The sequence below is a fragment of the Oncorhynchus mykiss genome, chromosome 11 (assembly GCF_013265735.2).
Source record: "Oncorhynchus mykiss isolate Arlee chromosome 11, USDA_OmykA_1.1, whole genome shotgun sequence".
Taxonomy (NCBI): Eukaryota; Metazoa; Chordata; class Actinopteri; order Salmoniformes; family Salmonidae; genus Oncorhynchus; species Oncorhynchus mykiss.
In genome coordinates this window covers 13,292,539-13,312,124 of record NC_048575.1, presented here as the reverse complement: position 1 = coordinate 13,312,124, position 19,586 = coordinate 13,292,539, and the positions used below count along the sequence as shown (strand labels likewise).

Genomic DNA, 19,586 nt, shown 5'->3' with positions numbered 1-19,586 from the left:
AAACCAGCATGCTCATGTCTTAGGGTGTTTGTGGTCTGCCCAGCGACAGTGTGAGGCTGAGCAGCCACTTGGCTCTAGCAGTGCATTCGAAACCTGTTAAAACCCTCGTGTTAAATCAATATTAAAATAAGCGCCGGTACATACGCACAGCGGGGCGCCCTCCTATTTCTTCTCTCTCCTCTCTTTCTCATTTTCATTCTCCACCCCAGGATGACTGTGCTGAACTAAATGGCTAAATTAATTTCTGCAGTGCTCAGTAGAGCACGTACAGTGCCTTCAAAAAGTATTTCCACCCATTGACTTTTTCCTCTTTTTGTTGTTACAGCCTGAATTTCAAATGGATTCAATTGAGATTCTTTGTCTCTGGCCTAGACATAATACCCTTTAATGTCAGTGAAATTATGTTTATTTATTACATTTTTTTTTTTGTTAATAAAAAATGAACAGCTGAAATGCCTTCAGTCAATAAGGATTCAACCCCTTTGTTTTGGCAAGCCTAAATAAGTCCAGGTGTAAAAATGTGCTAAATATATCACATCAGTTGCATGGACTCGCTCTGTGTGCAATAAGTGTTTTAACAGGATTTTCTTTAAACGACTGCCTCATCTCTGTACCCCACACATACAATTACCTGTAAGGTCCCTCAGTCGAGCAGTGAATTTCAAACACAGATTCCACCAGAAAGACCAGGGAGGTTTTCCAATACCTTGCAAAGAAGGGCACCTATTGGTAGATGGGTTAAAAGATTGAAAAGCAATCATTTTGAATATCCCTTTGAGCATGATGAAGTTAATCATTATGCTCTGGATGGTGTATCAATACACCTAGTCACTACAAAGATACAGGTGTCCTTCCTAACTCAGTTGCCGGAGAGGAAGAAAACCGCTGAGGCTGCTGGTGACTTTGAAACAGTTTGAGTTTTTTTATTGGCTGGTTTAGGATAAAACTGTGGACGGATCAATAACACTGTAGTTACTCCACAATGCTAACCTAATTGACAATTGAAAGAAGGAAGCCTGTACAGATTTGTTTTATTCCAAAACATGCATCCTGCTTGCGTCAAGGCACTAGGCAAATACTGCAAAAAAAATGTGCCATAGCAATTAACACTTTTTTTTATTCAGGACAAATGTATGTTTTGGGGCAAATCCAATACAATACATTACTGATTATCACTGTCCACTATGCTTGAAAATATGGTGGCGGCGTCATGTTATAGGTATGCTTATAATCATTGAGGCCAAGGGAGTATTTCTGGATAAAAAGAGAGATTAATTCCTTTCAGCAGGACAATAACCTAGAACACAAGGCCAAATCTACACTGGAGTTGTTTACCAAGAAGACAGTGGATGCTTCTGAGTGGCAATGTTAGTTTTGACTTTGATCTACTTGAAATTCTATGGCAAGACCTAAAAATGGTTGTCTGTAAATGATCAACAGCCAATATGGCAGAGCTTGAAGAATTCTGAAAAAGAATAATGGTGCAAATGGATTGTGCAAATGTTGCACAATCCAGGTGCGGAAAGATTTAAGACTTACCCAGAAAGACTCACAGCTGTAAGCGTTGTCAAAGGTGCTTCTACAAAGTACTAACACGGGTGTGAATACTTACGTAAATTCGTTTTTCAATACATTTCCTAAAGAACTTTGTAATAATGGGGTATAGTTTTTTCTGAAACACAATCTTTTTGAATTCACAACAAAATATGGAATAAGTCAATGGTTATGAATCCTTTTCTGAAGTAGTCCCTGTAGAAGTCCCCCAACACGAGGCTTCGCACAGCTGGTCTCGGTAACGCTGCCCTCACCTCGTTGTCTTTTTTGTTGTTGTAAGGTTTTCCTTCTTTCCCTCTTTCTTTGTGGAAGAGCTCTTCCAGTTGTGCCTTTCACCGAGCAGTTGTTGCAGTTGCTACTGTCAATTTTCTCCGTTACTAATAGTGGTAGCTGTGTTCTGTGTTTAAAAAATACAGAAATGGCACCGTACTGGATGGTGGCCGTTTTGCAAGCGCTGACCCAACTTTGTGTATCTTTTGTTGTTTATTTTTACCTTACATTTAGAGAAATTATCAGCTATCATTTCTTACAACTGACAAGAACTTTTGAACGTCAGATTGGCAGTTGCTTAACTCAATTCAGATTAAGGCGACAGGAGAACCGGTCACCTCTTCCCTCCATTCTACTGGCCACTTGATGATGATGATGATAAGATGGATGACTTCCGATTGCAGATTTGCTACCAGAGAGACACTCAACTGCAATATTCTCTGTTTTTCTGAAACATTGGTCTCGGACAAGATCACCCCCTCATGGCTGTCCAACTCGATGGATTCGTCATTCACCGTAACGATAGGACCGTGGAGTCGAGGAAAACGAGGGGAGGGGTGGGTTTGCCTCTTCATCAACTTGTTAGTGTCGACCCATTGTTCACCCGTCTTGGTTAAATGCCATCAGATATTCCAACACTTTAACCTCCCGAGGGAGTTTTCAGCTGTTATTGTGACTGTTGTATGCATTCTACCTCAGGACAAGAAAAATAACAAGCTGGCACTTAACAAGTTGTACAATGTTATAACCAAGCAGGAAAACATACATTAAGGCTTCTTTTCTGGTTGCCACCTAATTAAATTCTGTGTCATTAAGAAACGTGATGCCTAACTTCCATCAACACGTCTCCCTCGCCACTAGGGGCAATAAAGACTACTGTTATTCTACCCACAAGCAAATCAGATCATGACTCCGTACTCCTGCTTCCTGTTTACAAGAAGTAGCTCAAACAGGAATCACCCATGACTCGCTCAGTTGAGAAATAGTCTCCAGGACTGCTTTGCTGGCGTTGGACTCCGTCGATAACATCGAGCTAACCACCTCTGTCACCGGCTTCATTAGGAAATGCATCGACGACGTCCCCACAGTTAAGGTTTGCTGCTTCCCCACTCAAAAGTCCTGGATTAAGACTGAGGTTGGCGTTAAACTAAAGGGTAGGTCTACCGCACACAGGGCAATCGCAGACAACCCTGATGCTACGGCTGAGGTCAGGAACAAATACAAGAAGTCCCACTATGACCTCCAGAGTCATCTAACAAGAAGGACAGTATAGGAATACGGTGGAATCCTATTACACAGGCTCTGACACCTGCCACCTTTTGTCAGGTGCTACAGCCCATTATCGGTTAAAAAGGAAGACCCAGACGTGATCTGCCCAACCGATGCCTTTCTACTAGACAAACTCAATACCTTTTATGCATGCTTTGACAGTAACAACATTGTGCCGGGTGTGAGGGCCGCCACTAACCCAGAAGATTGGGTGATCTTGCTCTCCGAGGCCGACGTACTAAAAGTCTTCAATCAGGTCAATACCCGCAGAGTCGGGGGGCCAGATGGGTATTCCAGGGTGCGTTCTCAGAGCGGAACAGCTGGCAGGTATATTCACATTTTCAACTTCTCCTTGTCCCAGTCTGTAATCCCAACATGTTTTAAGATGACCATCATCATTCCTGTTCCTATGAACTTTTAAGGCTTCATGCTACAATGACTCTTGCCCCGTAGCACTAACATCTGTAATCATGAAGTGCTTTGAGTGGCTGGTTATGCCGCACATCAACTCCATCACCCTAGACCAACTCTAATTTGCATACCGCCCCAACAAATCCAGATGCAATCTCAATTGCGCTCCACACTACCCTCATCCACCTAGATAAGAGGAATGCCTATGTGGGAATGCGTTTCATTGACTACAGCTCAGTGTTCAGCACAATTGTCCCCTCCAAGCTTGTCACCAAGCTGAGGACCCTGGGACTGAACATCTCCCTTTGCAACTGGATCCTGGACTTCCTGACGGGCCGACCCCAGGTGGTGAATTTAGGCAACATCACCTCCTGACCCTCAACACAGGGGCGTGTGCTTAGTACTCCCTGTTCACCCATGACGTCATCACTGTGACGACACAATGGTGGTAGGCCTGATCACTGGCGTCGATGACCACCTCCCTGTCGTCTCAGTGACCTGGCAGTGTGGGGCTAGAACAACAACCTCTCAACGCCAGTAAGACCAAGGAGCTGATCGTGTACTACGGGGGAGGCTGCAGTTGAGCAGGTGGAGCGCTTCAAGTTCTTGTGTCCAAGTCACTAACCTTTAAAAAGGTCCATACAACTGCACAGTCGTGAAGAAGGTGCAACGGCGTCTCTTCCCCCTCAGGAGGTTAACTATTTGGCAAGGGCCCTCAAATCCTTAGCTGTACCATTTGAGAGCATCTTGACTGACTGTATCACTGCTTGGTATGGCAATAGCACAATCTAAACACAATTCCCCATAATGACGAAACGAAAAGTAAAAAAAAAAAAGAAAAAAGTTTGCTAATTAATAAAAAATAAACGGATACCATATTTACATACGCATTCAGACCCTTTGCTATTAGACACAAAATTGAGCTCCGGTGCATCCTGTTTCCATTGATCATCCTTGAGATCTTTCTTCAACTTCATTGGAGTCTACCTGTGGTAAATTCAATTGATTGGACATGATTTGGAAAAGTACACACCTGTCTATATAAGGTCCCACAGATGACTGTGCATGTCAGAGCAAAAACCAAGCCGTAGAGCTCCGAGACAGGATTGTGTCGAGGCACAGATCTGTGGAAGTGTACCAAAACATTTCTGCAGCATTGAAGGTCCTCAAGAACACGGTGGCCTCCATCATTCTTAAATAGAAGTTTAGAACCACAAAGACTCTTCCTAGAGCTGGCCGACCAGCAAACTGAGAAATCGGGAGAGAAGGACCTTGGTCAGGGATGTGACCAAGAAACCGATGGTCACTCTGACAGCGCTCTAGAGGTCCTCTGTGGAGAACTTTTCAGAAGGACAACCATCTATGCCACACTCCACCAATTAGGCCTTTATGGTAGAGTGGCCAGATGGAAGCCACTCCTTAGTAAAAGGCACATGACAGCCCGCTTGGAGTTTGCCAAAAGGCACCTAAAGGACTCTCAGACCATGAGAAACAAGATTCTCTGGTCTGATGAAACCAAGATTGAACTTTTTGGCCTGAATGCCAATTGTCATGTCTGGAGGAAACCTGGCACCGTCCCTGCAGCAAAGCATGGTGGTGGCAGCATGATGCTGTGGGGATGTTTTTCAGTGGCAGGGACTGGGAGACTAGTCAGGATCGAGGAAAGCGGAATGGAGCAAAGTACAGAGAGAATCTTGATGAAAAGCTGCTCCAGGGCTTTCAGGATCTCAGACTAGGGACAAGTCTCTGAATTAGAGGTCGACCGATTTAATCGGCACGGCCCATTTTAATTATCGGCACGGCCCATTTTAATTATGGGCCGATTTTTCAAGTTTTCATAGCAATCGGTAATCAGCCTTTTTGGATGCATATTACATCGCAATCCATGGGGAAATGGAGTGGCAGGCTTGACCACCTGTTATGTGAGTGCAGCGTCAAAAGGACCTTGTGGCTGCAAGGAGCCCAGGTAAATTGCTAGCTAGCATTAAACTTATCTTTATCAAAAAAATGTATCTTAACACAATCACTAGTTAACTACTACTACATGGTTGCTGATATTACTAGGTTAACTAGCTTGTCCTGTGTTGCATATAATCAATGCGGTGCTTGTTAATTTATCATCGAATCACAGCCTACTTCGTCAAACGGGTGATGATTTTAAAATCAATACACAGAAGTATATATATTTTTTAAACCTGCATATTTAGTTAAAAGAAATGCATGTTAGCAGGCAATATTAACTAGGGAAATTGTGTCACTTCTCTTGCGTTCTGTGCAAGCAGAGTCGGGGTATATGCAACAGTTTGCGCCGCCTGGCTCGTTGCGAACTGTGTGAAGACCATTTCACCCTAAGAAAGACCGTAATAAATTTGTCCGAATTTTAACTAATTATGACATAACATTGAAGGTTGTACAATGTTACAGCAATATTTAGACTTATGGATGCCACCTGTTCGATAAAATATGTAACGGTTCTGTATTTCACTGGAAGAATAAATGTTTTATTTTCAAAATAATAGTTTCCGGATCTGACCATCTTAATTGTCAAAGGCTCGTATTTCTGTGTTTATTATAATTAAGTCTATGATTTGATAGAGCGGTCTGACTGAGCAGTGGTAGGCAGCAGCAGGCTCATAAGCATTTATTCAAACATCACTTTACTGCGTTTGCCAGCAGCTCTTAGCAATGCTTGATGCACAGCACTGTTTATGACTTCAAGCCTGTGAACTCCCGAGATTAGACTGGAAATACTAAAGTACTAAACATCCAATAGTCAAAGGTATATGAAATACAAATGGTATAGAGAGAAATAGTTGACGCGTCATAATTCCGATATTAACTACAACCTAAAACTTATTGACTGGGAATATTGAAGAACTGCGAATATTGAACCACCAGCTTTCATATGTTGTCATGTTCTGAGAAAGGAATTTAAACGTTATCTTTTTTTACATGGCACATATTGCAATTTTACTTTCTTCTCCAACACTTTTGCATTATTTAAACCATCAGATGCACAAAACTTATTTTTCCCCAGTTGTATAGCATTGTGTGGGCCAGTGGTTTGCTGATGTCAACGTGAACAAAGTGCCCCATGATGGGGTTGTGGTATGGGCAGGCAGGCATAAGCTACTGACAATGAACACAATTGCATTTTATTAATGGCAATTTGAGACACATTGTGAGGCCCATGCATAAAAAAAAAGCATTCTGTGATCATCAAATCTGTATTCCCAGTTGTGAAATCTATTGATTTGGGCCTACTTTATTTATTTCAATTTACTGATTTATTCATATGAACTTTAACTCTGTAAAATCTTAAATTTGCATTTTTTTGTTCTGTATATATTGTTCTGTATATATTGTTATGGATTATTTCATTGTTGGAGTTAGCGCTTGCAAAATAATAATTTCACTGTACTTGTGCATGTGACATGAACTTGAAACCAGTTGTTAGTGGGCTAGCTAGGTGGCGGTAACCCCAGCAAATTTGCTAGTCAAAGTTGAGTAGGAGTGATGTGACGGTGACTTACATCCTGGCCCCTTTTATTTGTGTGTTTTTGCTTCTTATCTTAAGGCATGTGAAGTTAACATATGTCAACTGAAAGAAACTTCTCTAACTTTTAAACCAGTACGCCTGATTCACCTAGTGAACTAATCATCAAGCTCTTGATTAGTTCAATTAGATTGGCTGGTGGGGGAATGTAACGAACGTTGATTTGCTGAACTAGCCTGGGCACTGGTCCAAGCAGGTTTGGAAATTGAATATGTTGCATTGAAAGATCCCTATGGTTTGAAATATTGGCATTCATTGCCATTATCCATGTGTCTAACTGGTGGACACAGATGACAGACATTGGTGGTTGTTGGGATTTCAGAAGTCCACTGTCTCATAGTATACTCAAACAGGTCACATTGACAATACAGTTCGTCATCTTCACTAGCAAGACACATTTTGCATATCTTTTGTCCATGGTTTAATAAATAATCTCTCTCTCCTCTTCCCTATGCTCTCCATCTCGGTCCACAGAATGTCATCAGAGTACAAGAGTCTGGATCCCTCTGACCACGGACCGTCTCCTCCCCTGAGCAGCACTGGGGGGGGCTCCCCCTCAGACAGCCCCTCCCCTGCCTCCACAGACAGGCGCCCCCGTGGCCGGCCTCGTAAGGATGCAGGCGCGCCCACGCGAGTACCCACACAAAAGAAGTAGGTCCCATTCGCTCTAACCTTGGTGTGACGCTTAGTGGGGGGTGCCTGTGCTTGGGTTTGACTGCTTTGCTGATGGTGTCGCCCTCCATGGTTTCACTGGGCCGTGTGGCATTTGGCCAGTCTTATGTTATCCTTTTTGGTGTATTTTACGAAGCAGTTTAGTTGTTCTGGAGGGGGTCTTTGTTTTTGGTGGAAGTAAGATGTAAAGGTTTAATTCATATTGTAGAGGATAAAAACACCATTAAGTCTACCGACTGATCTCTCTGTGGCTGGTTCAAGCTCAATCTTGACATTTCTTTCAAAGCAGTTTTTTTTTTCAATTGGTAATAATCGCCCTGCCTCATCCCCACAACCCCATAGGTCCACTAAATCAATTTATTAAGTACCATGAATTATTAAATCTGCTACTCACTACTAGGCCTCCCAAATGAATCATACGAGTGCAAGGAAGGGCATGTGAGCTGATGTGGCTGCAGGGATAACCCAAGTTAACCCCGAACATTACACATGGGGATGGGGATTTGTGTGTGTGTGTTTTGGAGAGGGAAGGAGAGTCACGAAGCGTGACGTGGATCTAAGCTATGCACAGATTCCACCTCGAGGAGTCACTCAAGTGTTTTGAGGTGCATTAGCACTGAGGAAGCTGAGCGCCCGCGAGGCACACAAGGAGATGCTGCCTAGAAACAAACAATGTACACGGGCGGCTATTAATGTTTTTCTCTTTTGGTTGTTACATCTATGTCGCCGAGATATCCCCACTTTCATCTTTTCACGTGGCAAGACTCATAAAGGAGAGAAAGTATTGCTTTCATCCTGGTGTCTTATTTGTCTGTCATTCCTATGTAGCAGCTACCTTCTATCACCTTCTATCAATGTACAACAAAACCAACTCGGAAGAACTGTAGGAGATGGACTGCTCAAATTACATGGAGAAGGAGTGCATTGTAATTTTGTGGGGAAGGGGTTTGATCTTCAGATGGAGGGTGTGCTTGGTTACTTCCTGCTAATGTGACATCCACTGAGTGGCGTGCAACAAGCCTTTGTTAGCTAAGATAGCTGCACAGGGGAACATTGGGGCCTCTTTATAGATAGAGTAATGCTCCTCATACGCACCACGCTGATATCGGCCACGTTATAGGCCCTTTCCCACCTGGACAAAACAAACGCCTATGTGAGAATGATGTTCATTGACGACAGCTCAGCGTTCAACACCATTAAGCCCATTAAGCTCATCACTAAGCTAAGGACTGTGGGACTAAACACCTCCCTCTGCAACTGGATCCAACTGGATCCTGGACTTCCTGACTCCAACACCATCATTAAGTTTGCTGACGACCACAACAGTGGTAGGCCTGATCACCAACAACGATAAGACAGCCTATAGGGAGGTCAGAGATCTGTCAGTGTGGTGCCAGGACAACAACCTCTCTTTCAAGGTGATCAAGACAAAGGAGATGATCGTGGATTACAGGAAAAGGCGGGCCAAACAGGCCCCCATTAACGTCGTTGGGACTGAAGTGGAGCTGGTCAAGAGTTTCAAGTTCCTTGGTGTCCACATCACCTACAAACTATCATGGTCCAAACACAAGACAGTTGTGAAGAGAGCACGACAACACCTCTTCCCCCTCAGGAGACTGAAAAGATTTTGCATGGGTCCTCAGATACTCAATGTTCTACAGCTGCACCATCGAGAGCATCCTGACCAGTTGCATCACTTCCTGGTATGGAACTGCTAGGCATCCGACCGTAAGGCTCTACAGAGGGTAGTGCGTATGGCCCAGTACATCACTGGGGCCTAGCTTCCTGCCATCCTGGACCTAAATGCTAGGTGGTTTTTACACCGCTGCTACTCACTGTTTATTATCTATGCATAGTCACTTTACCCCTACCTACATGTACATATTACCTCGACTAACCTGTACCCCCGAACGTTGACTCGCTACTGCTACCCCCTGTATATAGCCTTGTTATTGTTATTTTATGCTTTAGTTTATTTAGTAAATATTTTCTTAAACAACAACGCACTTCAAGAAATAGAGTTAAGGTTCTTGTAAGTTAACATTTCACAGTAAGGTCTACACCTGTTGTATTCGGCGCGTGTGACAAATACAATTTGATTTGAGTTTGATTAGCATGGCACCTGACACTGCAGGTAGAAACGCCATGGGGACGAATAGCTGATGGCGCTTTGCACGCTAACACTGTCACGGTATCGTATGGACTCTGCCTTGGGGGCGACTGCCTAACAAGCGGCCTTAGTGTATTTCCAGTTTGTTGCCCTTCATATAAATAGTATTGGATAGAAACGCCAACTGAGAACCCACAATCCTGAGGTCCTTTTTGACAGCCCCGCCACTTGGTTTGGTATAAAGGGATGGGGCTAGAGAAATGTAACCACTCAAATTCATACGCTATGGATGCAACCAACAGTCATATGATTGGCTACGACAGCTGTACTAAGCTAATGAGGTGTGTGTGTGTGTGCACGCGTATGTACAGTGCATTCGGGAAGTATTCGTTCTTCTTGACTTTTCCACATTTTGTTACGTTACAGCCTTATCCTAAAATTGATAGTTTTTTTTGTCCTCATCAATCTACACACAATACCACATAATGACAAAGTAAAAACAGGTTTTTAGATAGTTTTTATAAATTTGCCAAACAAAAATTGGCTTAATTATTCAAACCCTTTACTCAGTACTTTGTATAAGCACCTTTTGGCAGCGATTACAGCCTCGAATCTTATTGGGTATGATGCTACAAGCTTGGCACACCTGTCTTTCAGGTCTCTCCAGAGAAGTTAGCTCGGATTAAATTCCGGGTTCTGGCTGGGCCACTCAAGGGCATTCAGAAACTTGTCGCCAATCCACTCCTGCGTTGTCTTGGCTGTGTGCTTAGTGTCATTTTCCTGTTGGAAGGTGAACATTCACCCCAGTCTGAGGTCCTGAGCGCTCTGGAGCAGGTTTTCATCAAGAAACTCTCTGTACTTAGCTCCGTTGTTGGAGTGCTGCAGAGATGGTTGTCCTTCTGGAAGTTTCTTCCATCTCCACAGAGGAACTCTAGAGCTCCGTCAGTGCTGCAGATATTTTTTGGTACCCTTCCCCAGATCTGTGCCGCCGCTCAATCCTGTCTCGGAGCTCTACGGATATTTCTGTCAATTGTGGGACCTTTTATATAGACAGGTGTGTGCCTTCACAAATCATGTCCAATCAATTGAATTTACCACAGGTGGACTTCAATCAAGTTGAAGAAACAGCTCAAGGATGATCAATGGAAACAGGATGCACCTGAGCTACATTTTGTCTCATAGCAAAGGGTCTGAATACTTATGTAAATAAGGCATTTCTGTTTTTTATTTTAAATATTGGGTATTGTGTTTAGATTGAAGAGAAAAATAAAGAATATATATTTTTAAATAAGTCTAAAGTAACAAAGTGGGAAAGTCAATATCTGAATACTTTCGGAATGACGGTATAAGGTATTTATGTAGGCCTATAGTATTATTATTACTATTTGAAAAGGCCATTGGACATTCCAAAATGTCCCAGATTGTCTTAAAACTCCTGGGCGCAACTTAGTGGTATTGAAAACTCGTAACAGCTTGGCTGGCCTAGACAAAATGTCACCTGGGCTGATTATGGGCCATAAACACATGACTGGTGTTAAAATTATGTCACCACTGACTTCCTAGGAAAATGTGTATATGGGTGATGCTGTGTGCTCCTGTCTGTTTGTCTATTAGTATTCTTCTGAGGTGTGGGTGTGTGTGTGTGTAAACTTGTGTAAATTTGTATGAACATAACAAGAATCAACAACTGAGACATAAACTGAACAAGTCCCACAGATGTGACGACCAGAAATGGAATAAAATGTCCCTGAACAAAAGTAACAGTCAGTATCTGGTGTGGCCACCAGCTGCATTAAGTACTGCAGTGCATCTCCTCCTCATGGACTGCACCAGAGTTGCAAGTTCTTGCTGTGAGATGTTACCCCATTCTTCCATCAAGGCACCTGCAGGTTCTCAACCTCTGATCCAACAGGTCCCAGACGTGCTCAATGAGATTGAGATCCGGGCTCTTCGCTGGCCATGGCAGAACACTGACATTCTTCTCTTGCAGGAAATCACTCACAAAACGAGCAGTATGGCTGGTGGCATTGTCATGCTGGAGGGTCATGTCAGGTTGACATGATGCACAGCTTTGAGATTGCCTGCAATGACAACAAGCTCAGTCAGATGATGCTGTGACACACTGCCCCAGACCATGACGGACCCTCCACCTCCAAATTGATCCCGATCCAGAGTACAGGCCTCGGTGTAACTCTCATTCATTCAATGGTAAACGTGAATCCGACCATCACACCTGGTAAGACAAAACCACGACTCTTAAGTGAAGAGCACTTTTTGCCAGTCCTGTCTGGTCAAGCGACGGTGGGTTTGTGCCCGTAGGCGACGTTGTTGCCGGTGATGTCTGGTGAGGTCCTGCCTTACAACAGGCCTACAAGCCCTCAGTCCAGCCTCTCTCAGTCTATTGCGCACATTCTTAGCGCTGATGGAGGGATTTGGCGTTCCTGCTGTAACTCAGGCAGTTTTTGCCATCCTGTACCTGTCCCGCAGGTGTGATGTTCGGATGTACCAATCCTGTGCAGGTGTTGTTACACGTGGTCTGCCACTGCGAGGACGGTCAGCTGTCCATCCTGTCTCCCTGTAGCGCTGTCTTAGGCGTCTCACAGTACGGACATTTAAATTTATTGCCCTGGCCACATCTGCAGTCCTCATGCCTCCTTGCCACATGCCTAAGGCACGTTCACGCAGATGAGCAGAGACCCTGGGCATCTTTCTTTTGGTGTTTTTGAGTCAGTAGAAAGGCCTCTTTACTGTCCTAAGTTTTCATAACTGGGACATTAATTGCATACCGTCTGTAAGATGTTAGTGTCTTAACAACCGTTCCACAGGTGCATGTTCATTAGTTGTTTATGGTTCATTGAACAAGCATGGGAAACAGTGTTTGAACCCTTTACAATGAACATCTGTGAAGTTATTTGGATTTTTACGAATTATCTTTGAACGACAGGATCCTGAAAAAGGGACATTTCTTCTTTTGCTGAGTTTATATTCACATACTATATACACACTGTTCAAAAGTTTGGGGTCACTTAGAAATGTCCTTGTTTTTGAAAGAAAAGCAAAAATAATGTGGTCAATTAAAATAACATCAACATTGATCAGAAATACAGATATATTGATCAGAATCAACATTGATCAGAAATACAGTGTAGACGTTATTAATGTTGTAAATGACTATTGTAGCTGGAAAGGCAGATATTACATAGGCCCATTATCAGAAACCATCACTCCTGTGTTCCAATGACACGTTGTGTTATCTAATCCAAGTTTAGAATTTTAAAAGGCTAATTGATTATTAGAAACCCTTTTTGCAATTATGTTAGCACAGCTGAAAACTGTTGTACTGATTAAAGAAGCAATAAACTGGCTTACTTTAGACTAGTTGAATATCTGGAGCATCAGCATTTGTGGGTTTGATTATGGCCAGAAACAAAGAACTTTCTTCTGAAACTCGTCGGTCTATTCTTGTTCTGAGAAATGAAGGCTATTCCATGCGAGAAATTGCCAAGAAACCGAAGATCTGGTACAACGCTGTGTTCTACTCCCTTCACAGAACAGCGCAAACTGGCTCTAACCAGAATAGAAAGAGGAGTGGGAGGTCCCGGTGCACAACTGAGCAGGAAGACAAGTACATTAGTGTCTAATTTGAGAAACGTCTGTCTATTTAAAAAAAATATTTTTTGGCAATGATGCCGACAATAACATTGAAGCCACAATCTATCTGCAATATTAAAGCTGATCAACCTCCTAAAAAAATAACGGATATTGCACCATTTGCTGTCAAGGGTACTGTTCCCTTTTCCTCCTGTCCCTCATTTTGTTCTGAAGGCAAGTTGTCCCTAGACCCACTCTGTCACTGAAGTGTCTCTCTGCCAGCAGCAAGCCAGGCTGTTTTTATTTCATTTATTTGTTTACAAAGAGTGCAAAAGCTTGGAGTACCTCTTTTGAGCGGGCTTGCATAACCCAATGGCTGCTGCATGTGGAAATGTCTCCTGTGTAGGCTATGCCCAAGGGGTCAGGGCAATGAATCACTGAATGTTACCTGACCATCTAAATGGCCGGCCAGGTTCGTTCTGGGAACAGCTGTCAATCATGAGTGTTTTACAAATTCTTATGAGACGTTTCTAAATGTAATATGGATCGTTATTAAGCTATAGCAGTGCAGGATTTTATGTGAAATGTTATTGATGTCAAATGTGAAATGGGTGCCCCTTTTTTTTTTAGTGGTCAGACTAGTTCCTATTGATTTGGCCTATAATAACACCAGTACTCTCTCACAAACACAGATATCCTCTTCGGTGTTGTACTTTATCGGTCTGACAAACTCCCACTGACCCACGTGAGCTTTGTGTCTCTGTGTTGCAGTAGTGCGTTATAGTAGTTTTTCTGGTTGCCAGGACTCACCCCCAAAGCCCAACCTAGGACAGTAATAACCCTACCACTGTTTTCTGTGGTCCCAGGTAGTCCTAGGTCTACTTATTTCTAATGGGTCTCTTGCATGTTCTGTATGGGTTAACGGTTCATTTCATTGACCCTTGTTTGCTTTTGGTTGGAGGGAAGGTATGTCCTGTGTTGAGTCAGCATTTCAGAGGTTTCTAGCCTCTAACATTGGGATTGTTTTTGAAGCTGTTAACCAATTGCTTGTAGAAGCTGGCTCTGTAAGCTGGAAATGTAAAACCGGAGAGGTAATGGTTAAATGGCATGCTGGGAAATAGCTACAGAGTAGGTGGTGTGCCTCAGCCCAGCCAGTGTACCCATTCCAGGATTTCGTCACTGCCTTGGGAGGTGGAACTACTTGCAACAGCAGTTTATTATTTTTTTCTTTCTCCTTCTCTCACTCCCCCACTACCACTGTGTGTCTCACTGTGTGTCTCACTCCCCCACTACCACTGTGTCTCACTCCCCCACTACCACTGTGTGTCTCACTGTGTGTCTCACTCCCCCACTACCACTGTGTGTCTCACTGTGTGTCTCACTCCCCCACTACCACTGTGTGTCTCACTGTGTGTCTCACTCCCCCACTACCACTGTGTGTCTCACTGTGTGTCTCACTCCCCCACTACCACTGTGTGTCTCACTGTGTGTCTCACTGTGTGTCTCACTCCCCCACTACCACTGTGTGTCTCACTGTGTGTCTCACTCCCCCACTACCACTGTGTGTCTCACTGTGTGTCTCACTCCCCCACTACCACTGTGTGTCTCACTGTGTGTCTCACTGTGTGTCTCACTCCCCCACTACCACTGTGTGTCTCACTGTGTGTCTCACTGTGTGTCTCACTCCCCCACTACCACTGTGTGTCTCACTGTGTGTCTCACTCCCCCACTACCACTGTGTCTCACTCCCCCACTACCACTGTGTGTCTCACTGTGTGTCTCACTGTGTGTCTCACTCCCCCACTACCACTGTGTGTCTCACTGTGTGTCTCACTCCCCCACTACCACTGTGTGTCTCACTGTGTGTCTCACTCCCCCACTACCACTGTGTGTCTCACTGTGTGTCTCACTCCCCCACTACCACTGTGTGTCTCACTGTGTGTCTCACTGTGTGTCTCACTGTGTGTCTCACTCCCCCACTACCACTGTGTGTCTCACTGTGTGTCTCACTGTGTGTCTCACTCCCCCACTACCACTGTGTGTCTCACTGTGTGTCTCACTGTGTGTCTCACTCCCCCACTACCACTGTGTGTCTCACTGTGTGTCTCACTCCCCCACTACCACTGTGTGTCACACTGTGTGTCTCACTGTGTGTCTCACTGTGTGTCTCACTGTAGTAGAGACCAACTCACTGGATGTTTAGATATAGGTTTTTTTTGTGACTGGTTGTGTTCAGTACCACATGATTTTCAGTGGTTCTAAAGTTAAATATCATGCATAGAATTGGGATAATCAGGACTAGATGCAGCATTTAGCTTGGTGTTTGGTGACGACAAACTTTTTATGTGAACCAGTGATTAGATATTTTTTTTTCAGAATCAGTCTAACGGGAGCCTGAACCTGGAACTTGGGCTCATAACTTGTCATAATGACTCTTACTTTATGAACCTTCTATTGTACCAGAGGTGGCTTGTGATTAGGACCAGCCTACCCCTGTGAGACTGTACACCAGAGTTGCCCAAGAGTTCCAGATGACATCACAGGGAGGGAGAGAGGGAAGCTACACAGGCCCCAGTGGTTCGCTCTTGTCACTCTGGCTTTGGCTAGCGGGTGTTTTATCTGCCTTTGGGTTACTCATTAGCCCACATTTCATCACTTGTTAACCTCTGTGCTGCACAGTAGTTACGACGGGTACACGTAAAATCCATTTGGTTGCCCCGGCTTGGCAAAACCCGAGGACTGTGTGTAGTCAGATGGGCATGACGCATGTATTATACAGTGCCTGTCTAACAGTGAGCATCACCATACATCTGGCTTTCTTCTAGTTTGTTTCAAGGTCTCATGGGGTTCGGCATTGTTTGGCTTCATGCATGGATTACTCAACGAATCCCTACGAGGACTTTGAGAGGCTCTGTTTTTTTATCTCATTGTAAACGTCAAGGTTGCATACATTGACTGATATGTTTGTCTTGTGACTTAAGATTAGTCCTTGCATTCTTTTTGCAAACCGGGCTTACTCAACATAGTTGTTGTTCTATCCAGGGCTGGTAATGGACAACTCTTCCAACACCGTTGGAAAAGCAACACAGTGACCGTTAACATAAAATGTCAATTGGAAATTCTGATTTATTCTAGGGGCACCCGCAGCTCCACCATCACCTAAACTGACATTCATGCCCAACATATTGTTCAACTAAGCCACTGTTTTGAAGTGTTTTCAGGTTCCCCAGTACCCTAGGAAACCTTCTCTTCATCATAACTTTTCTGGTCTGGCTTCCACCATTCCACTTTCACCTGTCAAGTTCTTTTACTTCAGTTGTTTGGGAGCCAACTTTCCAGAGTATAACTGAGAATACATTGTGCAGTCAAGCATATCAACACTAAAGTGACCATGTCGACCATAGCAATGCTACGGTGACCATAGCAACGCTGCGGTGGCCATGGCGACCATGACAACACTGAGGTGGCTATGGTGACCATAGCAAGTGATGCTCAAAGCTAGAGCCATTTAGAGAAGTCATAGAAATGGTAGTTGTGGTTGCCATGAATTTCTGACAAGTAAAACCAATACCATGCAGATAGAAGGCGGTATAAAATGAAAAGCAGTGAGTTAGGCTGCTTGTTCTGTAACATTATCAGCCATACTTTACTATGCTCGGTGTGGAAGGGAGAGGAGGGGTCTGGCCAGGCCTGTTAACCTGGATTAAACCTGTTCCAGGCCACGACAATGGCCTTGCATTTTCAATGATGTAGGTCATTGATCAGAGCGCTGGGAGTCGGTTGCCGACGGCAGCATCCGTAGCGGTGTCCTTCTCATCCTAGAAACCCAACCCTGGTCACCCGATGCCTTGGCCCTGGACCTCGCCACCGCATTGTGGCAGGTTAGCGTTTTTCATCATGAATCTTGTTCTGGAGGCAGCTCTGCAGGGTGGGCACTAGCTGACACATTTTACACCTAACTTTCACCCTAACCACACTGCTAACCTTAATGCCTAACCCTAGCCTTAAATTAAGACCAAAATGCACATTTTTGTTTTCATAGATTTTTTACAATCTAGCCAATTTTGAATTTAAATGGGCCTATCTAAGGGGATATCGCTCAGTTTTGCCTCCAGGACAAAACTCATGACAATAAACGGCAACCTGCCGCATTGTGAGAATGGGCCACAAAGCCTCAATTGTTTGCAGTGGAAACCAAATATTTCCAACCACAAAACTTGTTTACTTTTGTGGCCTCTAGTTGTTGCTTTTGTCCTCCAAAGAGTTTTGCCTTTGAAAAAAGGCTTATTACATTTCTGGGGTGTGTTTCCCACTAAGCACAAAGCAGGAAATGTCTTCTGTTGATGTGAAATATCCCTGTTTCTGTTATTTGGACCAGCTGAGGCTTAGTCCTTGTGTTCTGAACCGGTCTACATCTAGGCTAGTCCATCTGAAGGATCAGGCCCTTTTGGCCCGGGTGGCAGGCTTTGAGTTTAGTGAGCCACACTGGTAAGTACTCTGAATAGCACCTCTTTGTTCTTGTGCAACACAGAGAGAAAGAGAAAGCGAGCGAGAGCCAGAATGTGCCAGAGCTTTTTAGAGGCTACATTTGCACAGACCCACGATGCATGAGCTGTTCTGGATGGTCCAGCCAAGTGTTCAGAGCTAGACAGAGGAGTGTGTTCTCCCCGGGTTCTCTCTGCCTCTCGCCCTGGTTGTCCCAATGTGTGCAGTCCTATCCCTCTCTCCACTCCAGGGGCTTGTTTTGGATGCGTTGGTTTGGTTTCCTGGTATCCATTGCAGGTTTGGTCTGTAAAGGCTTGCTTGGTAAAGGGAACTGATATGGTCACCAAACTCTGTCTCGCTCTCTCTATCTGTGTGTGTCTCTCTCTCTCTCTCTCTATCTCTATCTCTCTATCTATCTCTCTATCTATCTATCTATCTCTCTATCTATCTATCTCTCTATCTCTCTCTCTATCTCTCTATCTATATTCAATTCAAGGGCTTTATTGGCATGGGAAACATGTGTTAACATTGCCAAAGCAAGTGAGGTAGACAACATACAGAGTGAATATATAAAGTGAAAAACAACAAAAATTAACAGTAAACATTACACATACAGAGGTTTCAAAACAGTAAAGACATTACAAATGTCATATTATATATATATATATATATATATATATATATATATATATATATATATACAGTGTTTTAACAATGTACAAATGGTTAAAGGTCACAAGATAAAATAAATAAGCATAAATATGGGTTGTATTTACAATGGTGTGTGTTCTTCACTGGTTGCCCTTTTCTCGTGGCAACAGGTCACAAATCTTGCTGCTGTGATAGCACACTGTGGAATTTCACCCAGTAGATATGGGAGTTTTTCAAAATTGGATTTGTTTTTTAATTCTTTGTGGATCTGTGTAATCTGAGGGAAATATGTCTCTCTAATATGGTCATACATTGGGCAGGAGGTTAGGAAGTGCAGCTCAGTTTCCACCTCATTTTGTGGGCAGTGTGCACATAGCCTGTCTTCTCTTGAGAGCCATGTCTGCCTACGGCGGCCTTTCTCAATAGCAAGGCTATGCTCACTGAGTCTGTACATAGTCAAAGCTTTCCTTAATTTTGGGTCAGTCACAGTGGTCAGGTATTCTGCCGCTGTGTACTTTCTGTGTAGGGCCAAATAGCATTCTAGTTTGCTCTGTTTTTTTTGTTAATTCTTTCCAATGTGTCAAGTAATTATCTTTTTTGTTTTCTCATGATTTGGTTTGGTCTAATTGTGCTGCTGTCCTGGGGCTCTGTAGGGTGTGTTTGTGTTTGTGAACAGAGCCCCAGGACCAGCTTGCTTAGGGGACTCTTCTCCAGGTTCATCTCTCTGTAGGTGATGGCTTTGTTATGGAAGGTTTGTGAATCGCTTCCTTTTAGGTGGTTGTAGAATTTAACGGCTCTTTTCTGGATTTTGATAATTTGTGGGTATCGGCCTAATTCTGTCTCTGTCTCTGTCTCTCTCTCTGTGTGTGTCTCTCTCTCTCTCTCTGTGTGTGTCTCTCTCTCTCTCTCTCTCTCTCTGTGTGTGTCTCTCTCTCTGTGTGTCTCTCTCTCTCTCTCTCTCTCTCTCTCTCTCTCTCAAATTCAAATTCAAGCTGCTTTATTGGCATGAAAAACATT

The 19,586-nt window shown here is 43.7% G+C and overlaps 1 protein-coding gene across 9 annotated transcripts in view; it reads left to right on the top strand.

Moving 5' to 3' along the window:
- LOC110535292 (histone-lysine N-methyltransferase 2C) overlaps positions 1-19,586 on the top strand; it is a 224,712-nt gene that overhangs the window by 7,147 nt on the left and 197,979 nt on the right. For all 9 annotated transcript variants that reach the window (XM_036934913.1, XM_036934915.1, XM_036934912.1 and 6 more), the window contains exon 2: positions 7,535-7,711. In XM_036934913.1, coding sequence (XP_036790808.1) covers positions 7,536-7,711 — 176 coding nt within the window. In that variant the 5' untranslated portion in view covers position 7,535. The remainder of the gene's footprint in view (positions 1-7,534; positions 7,712-19,586) is intronic.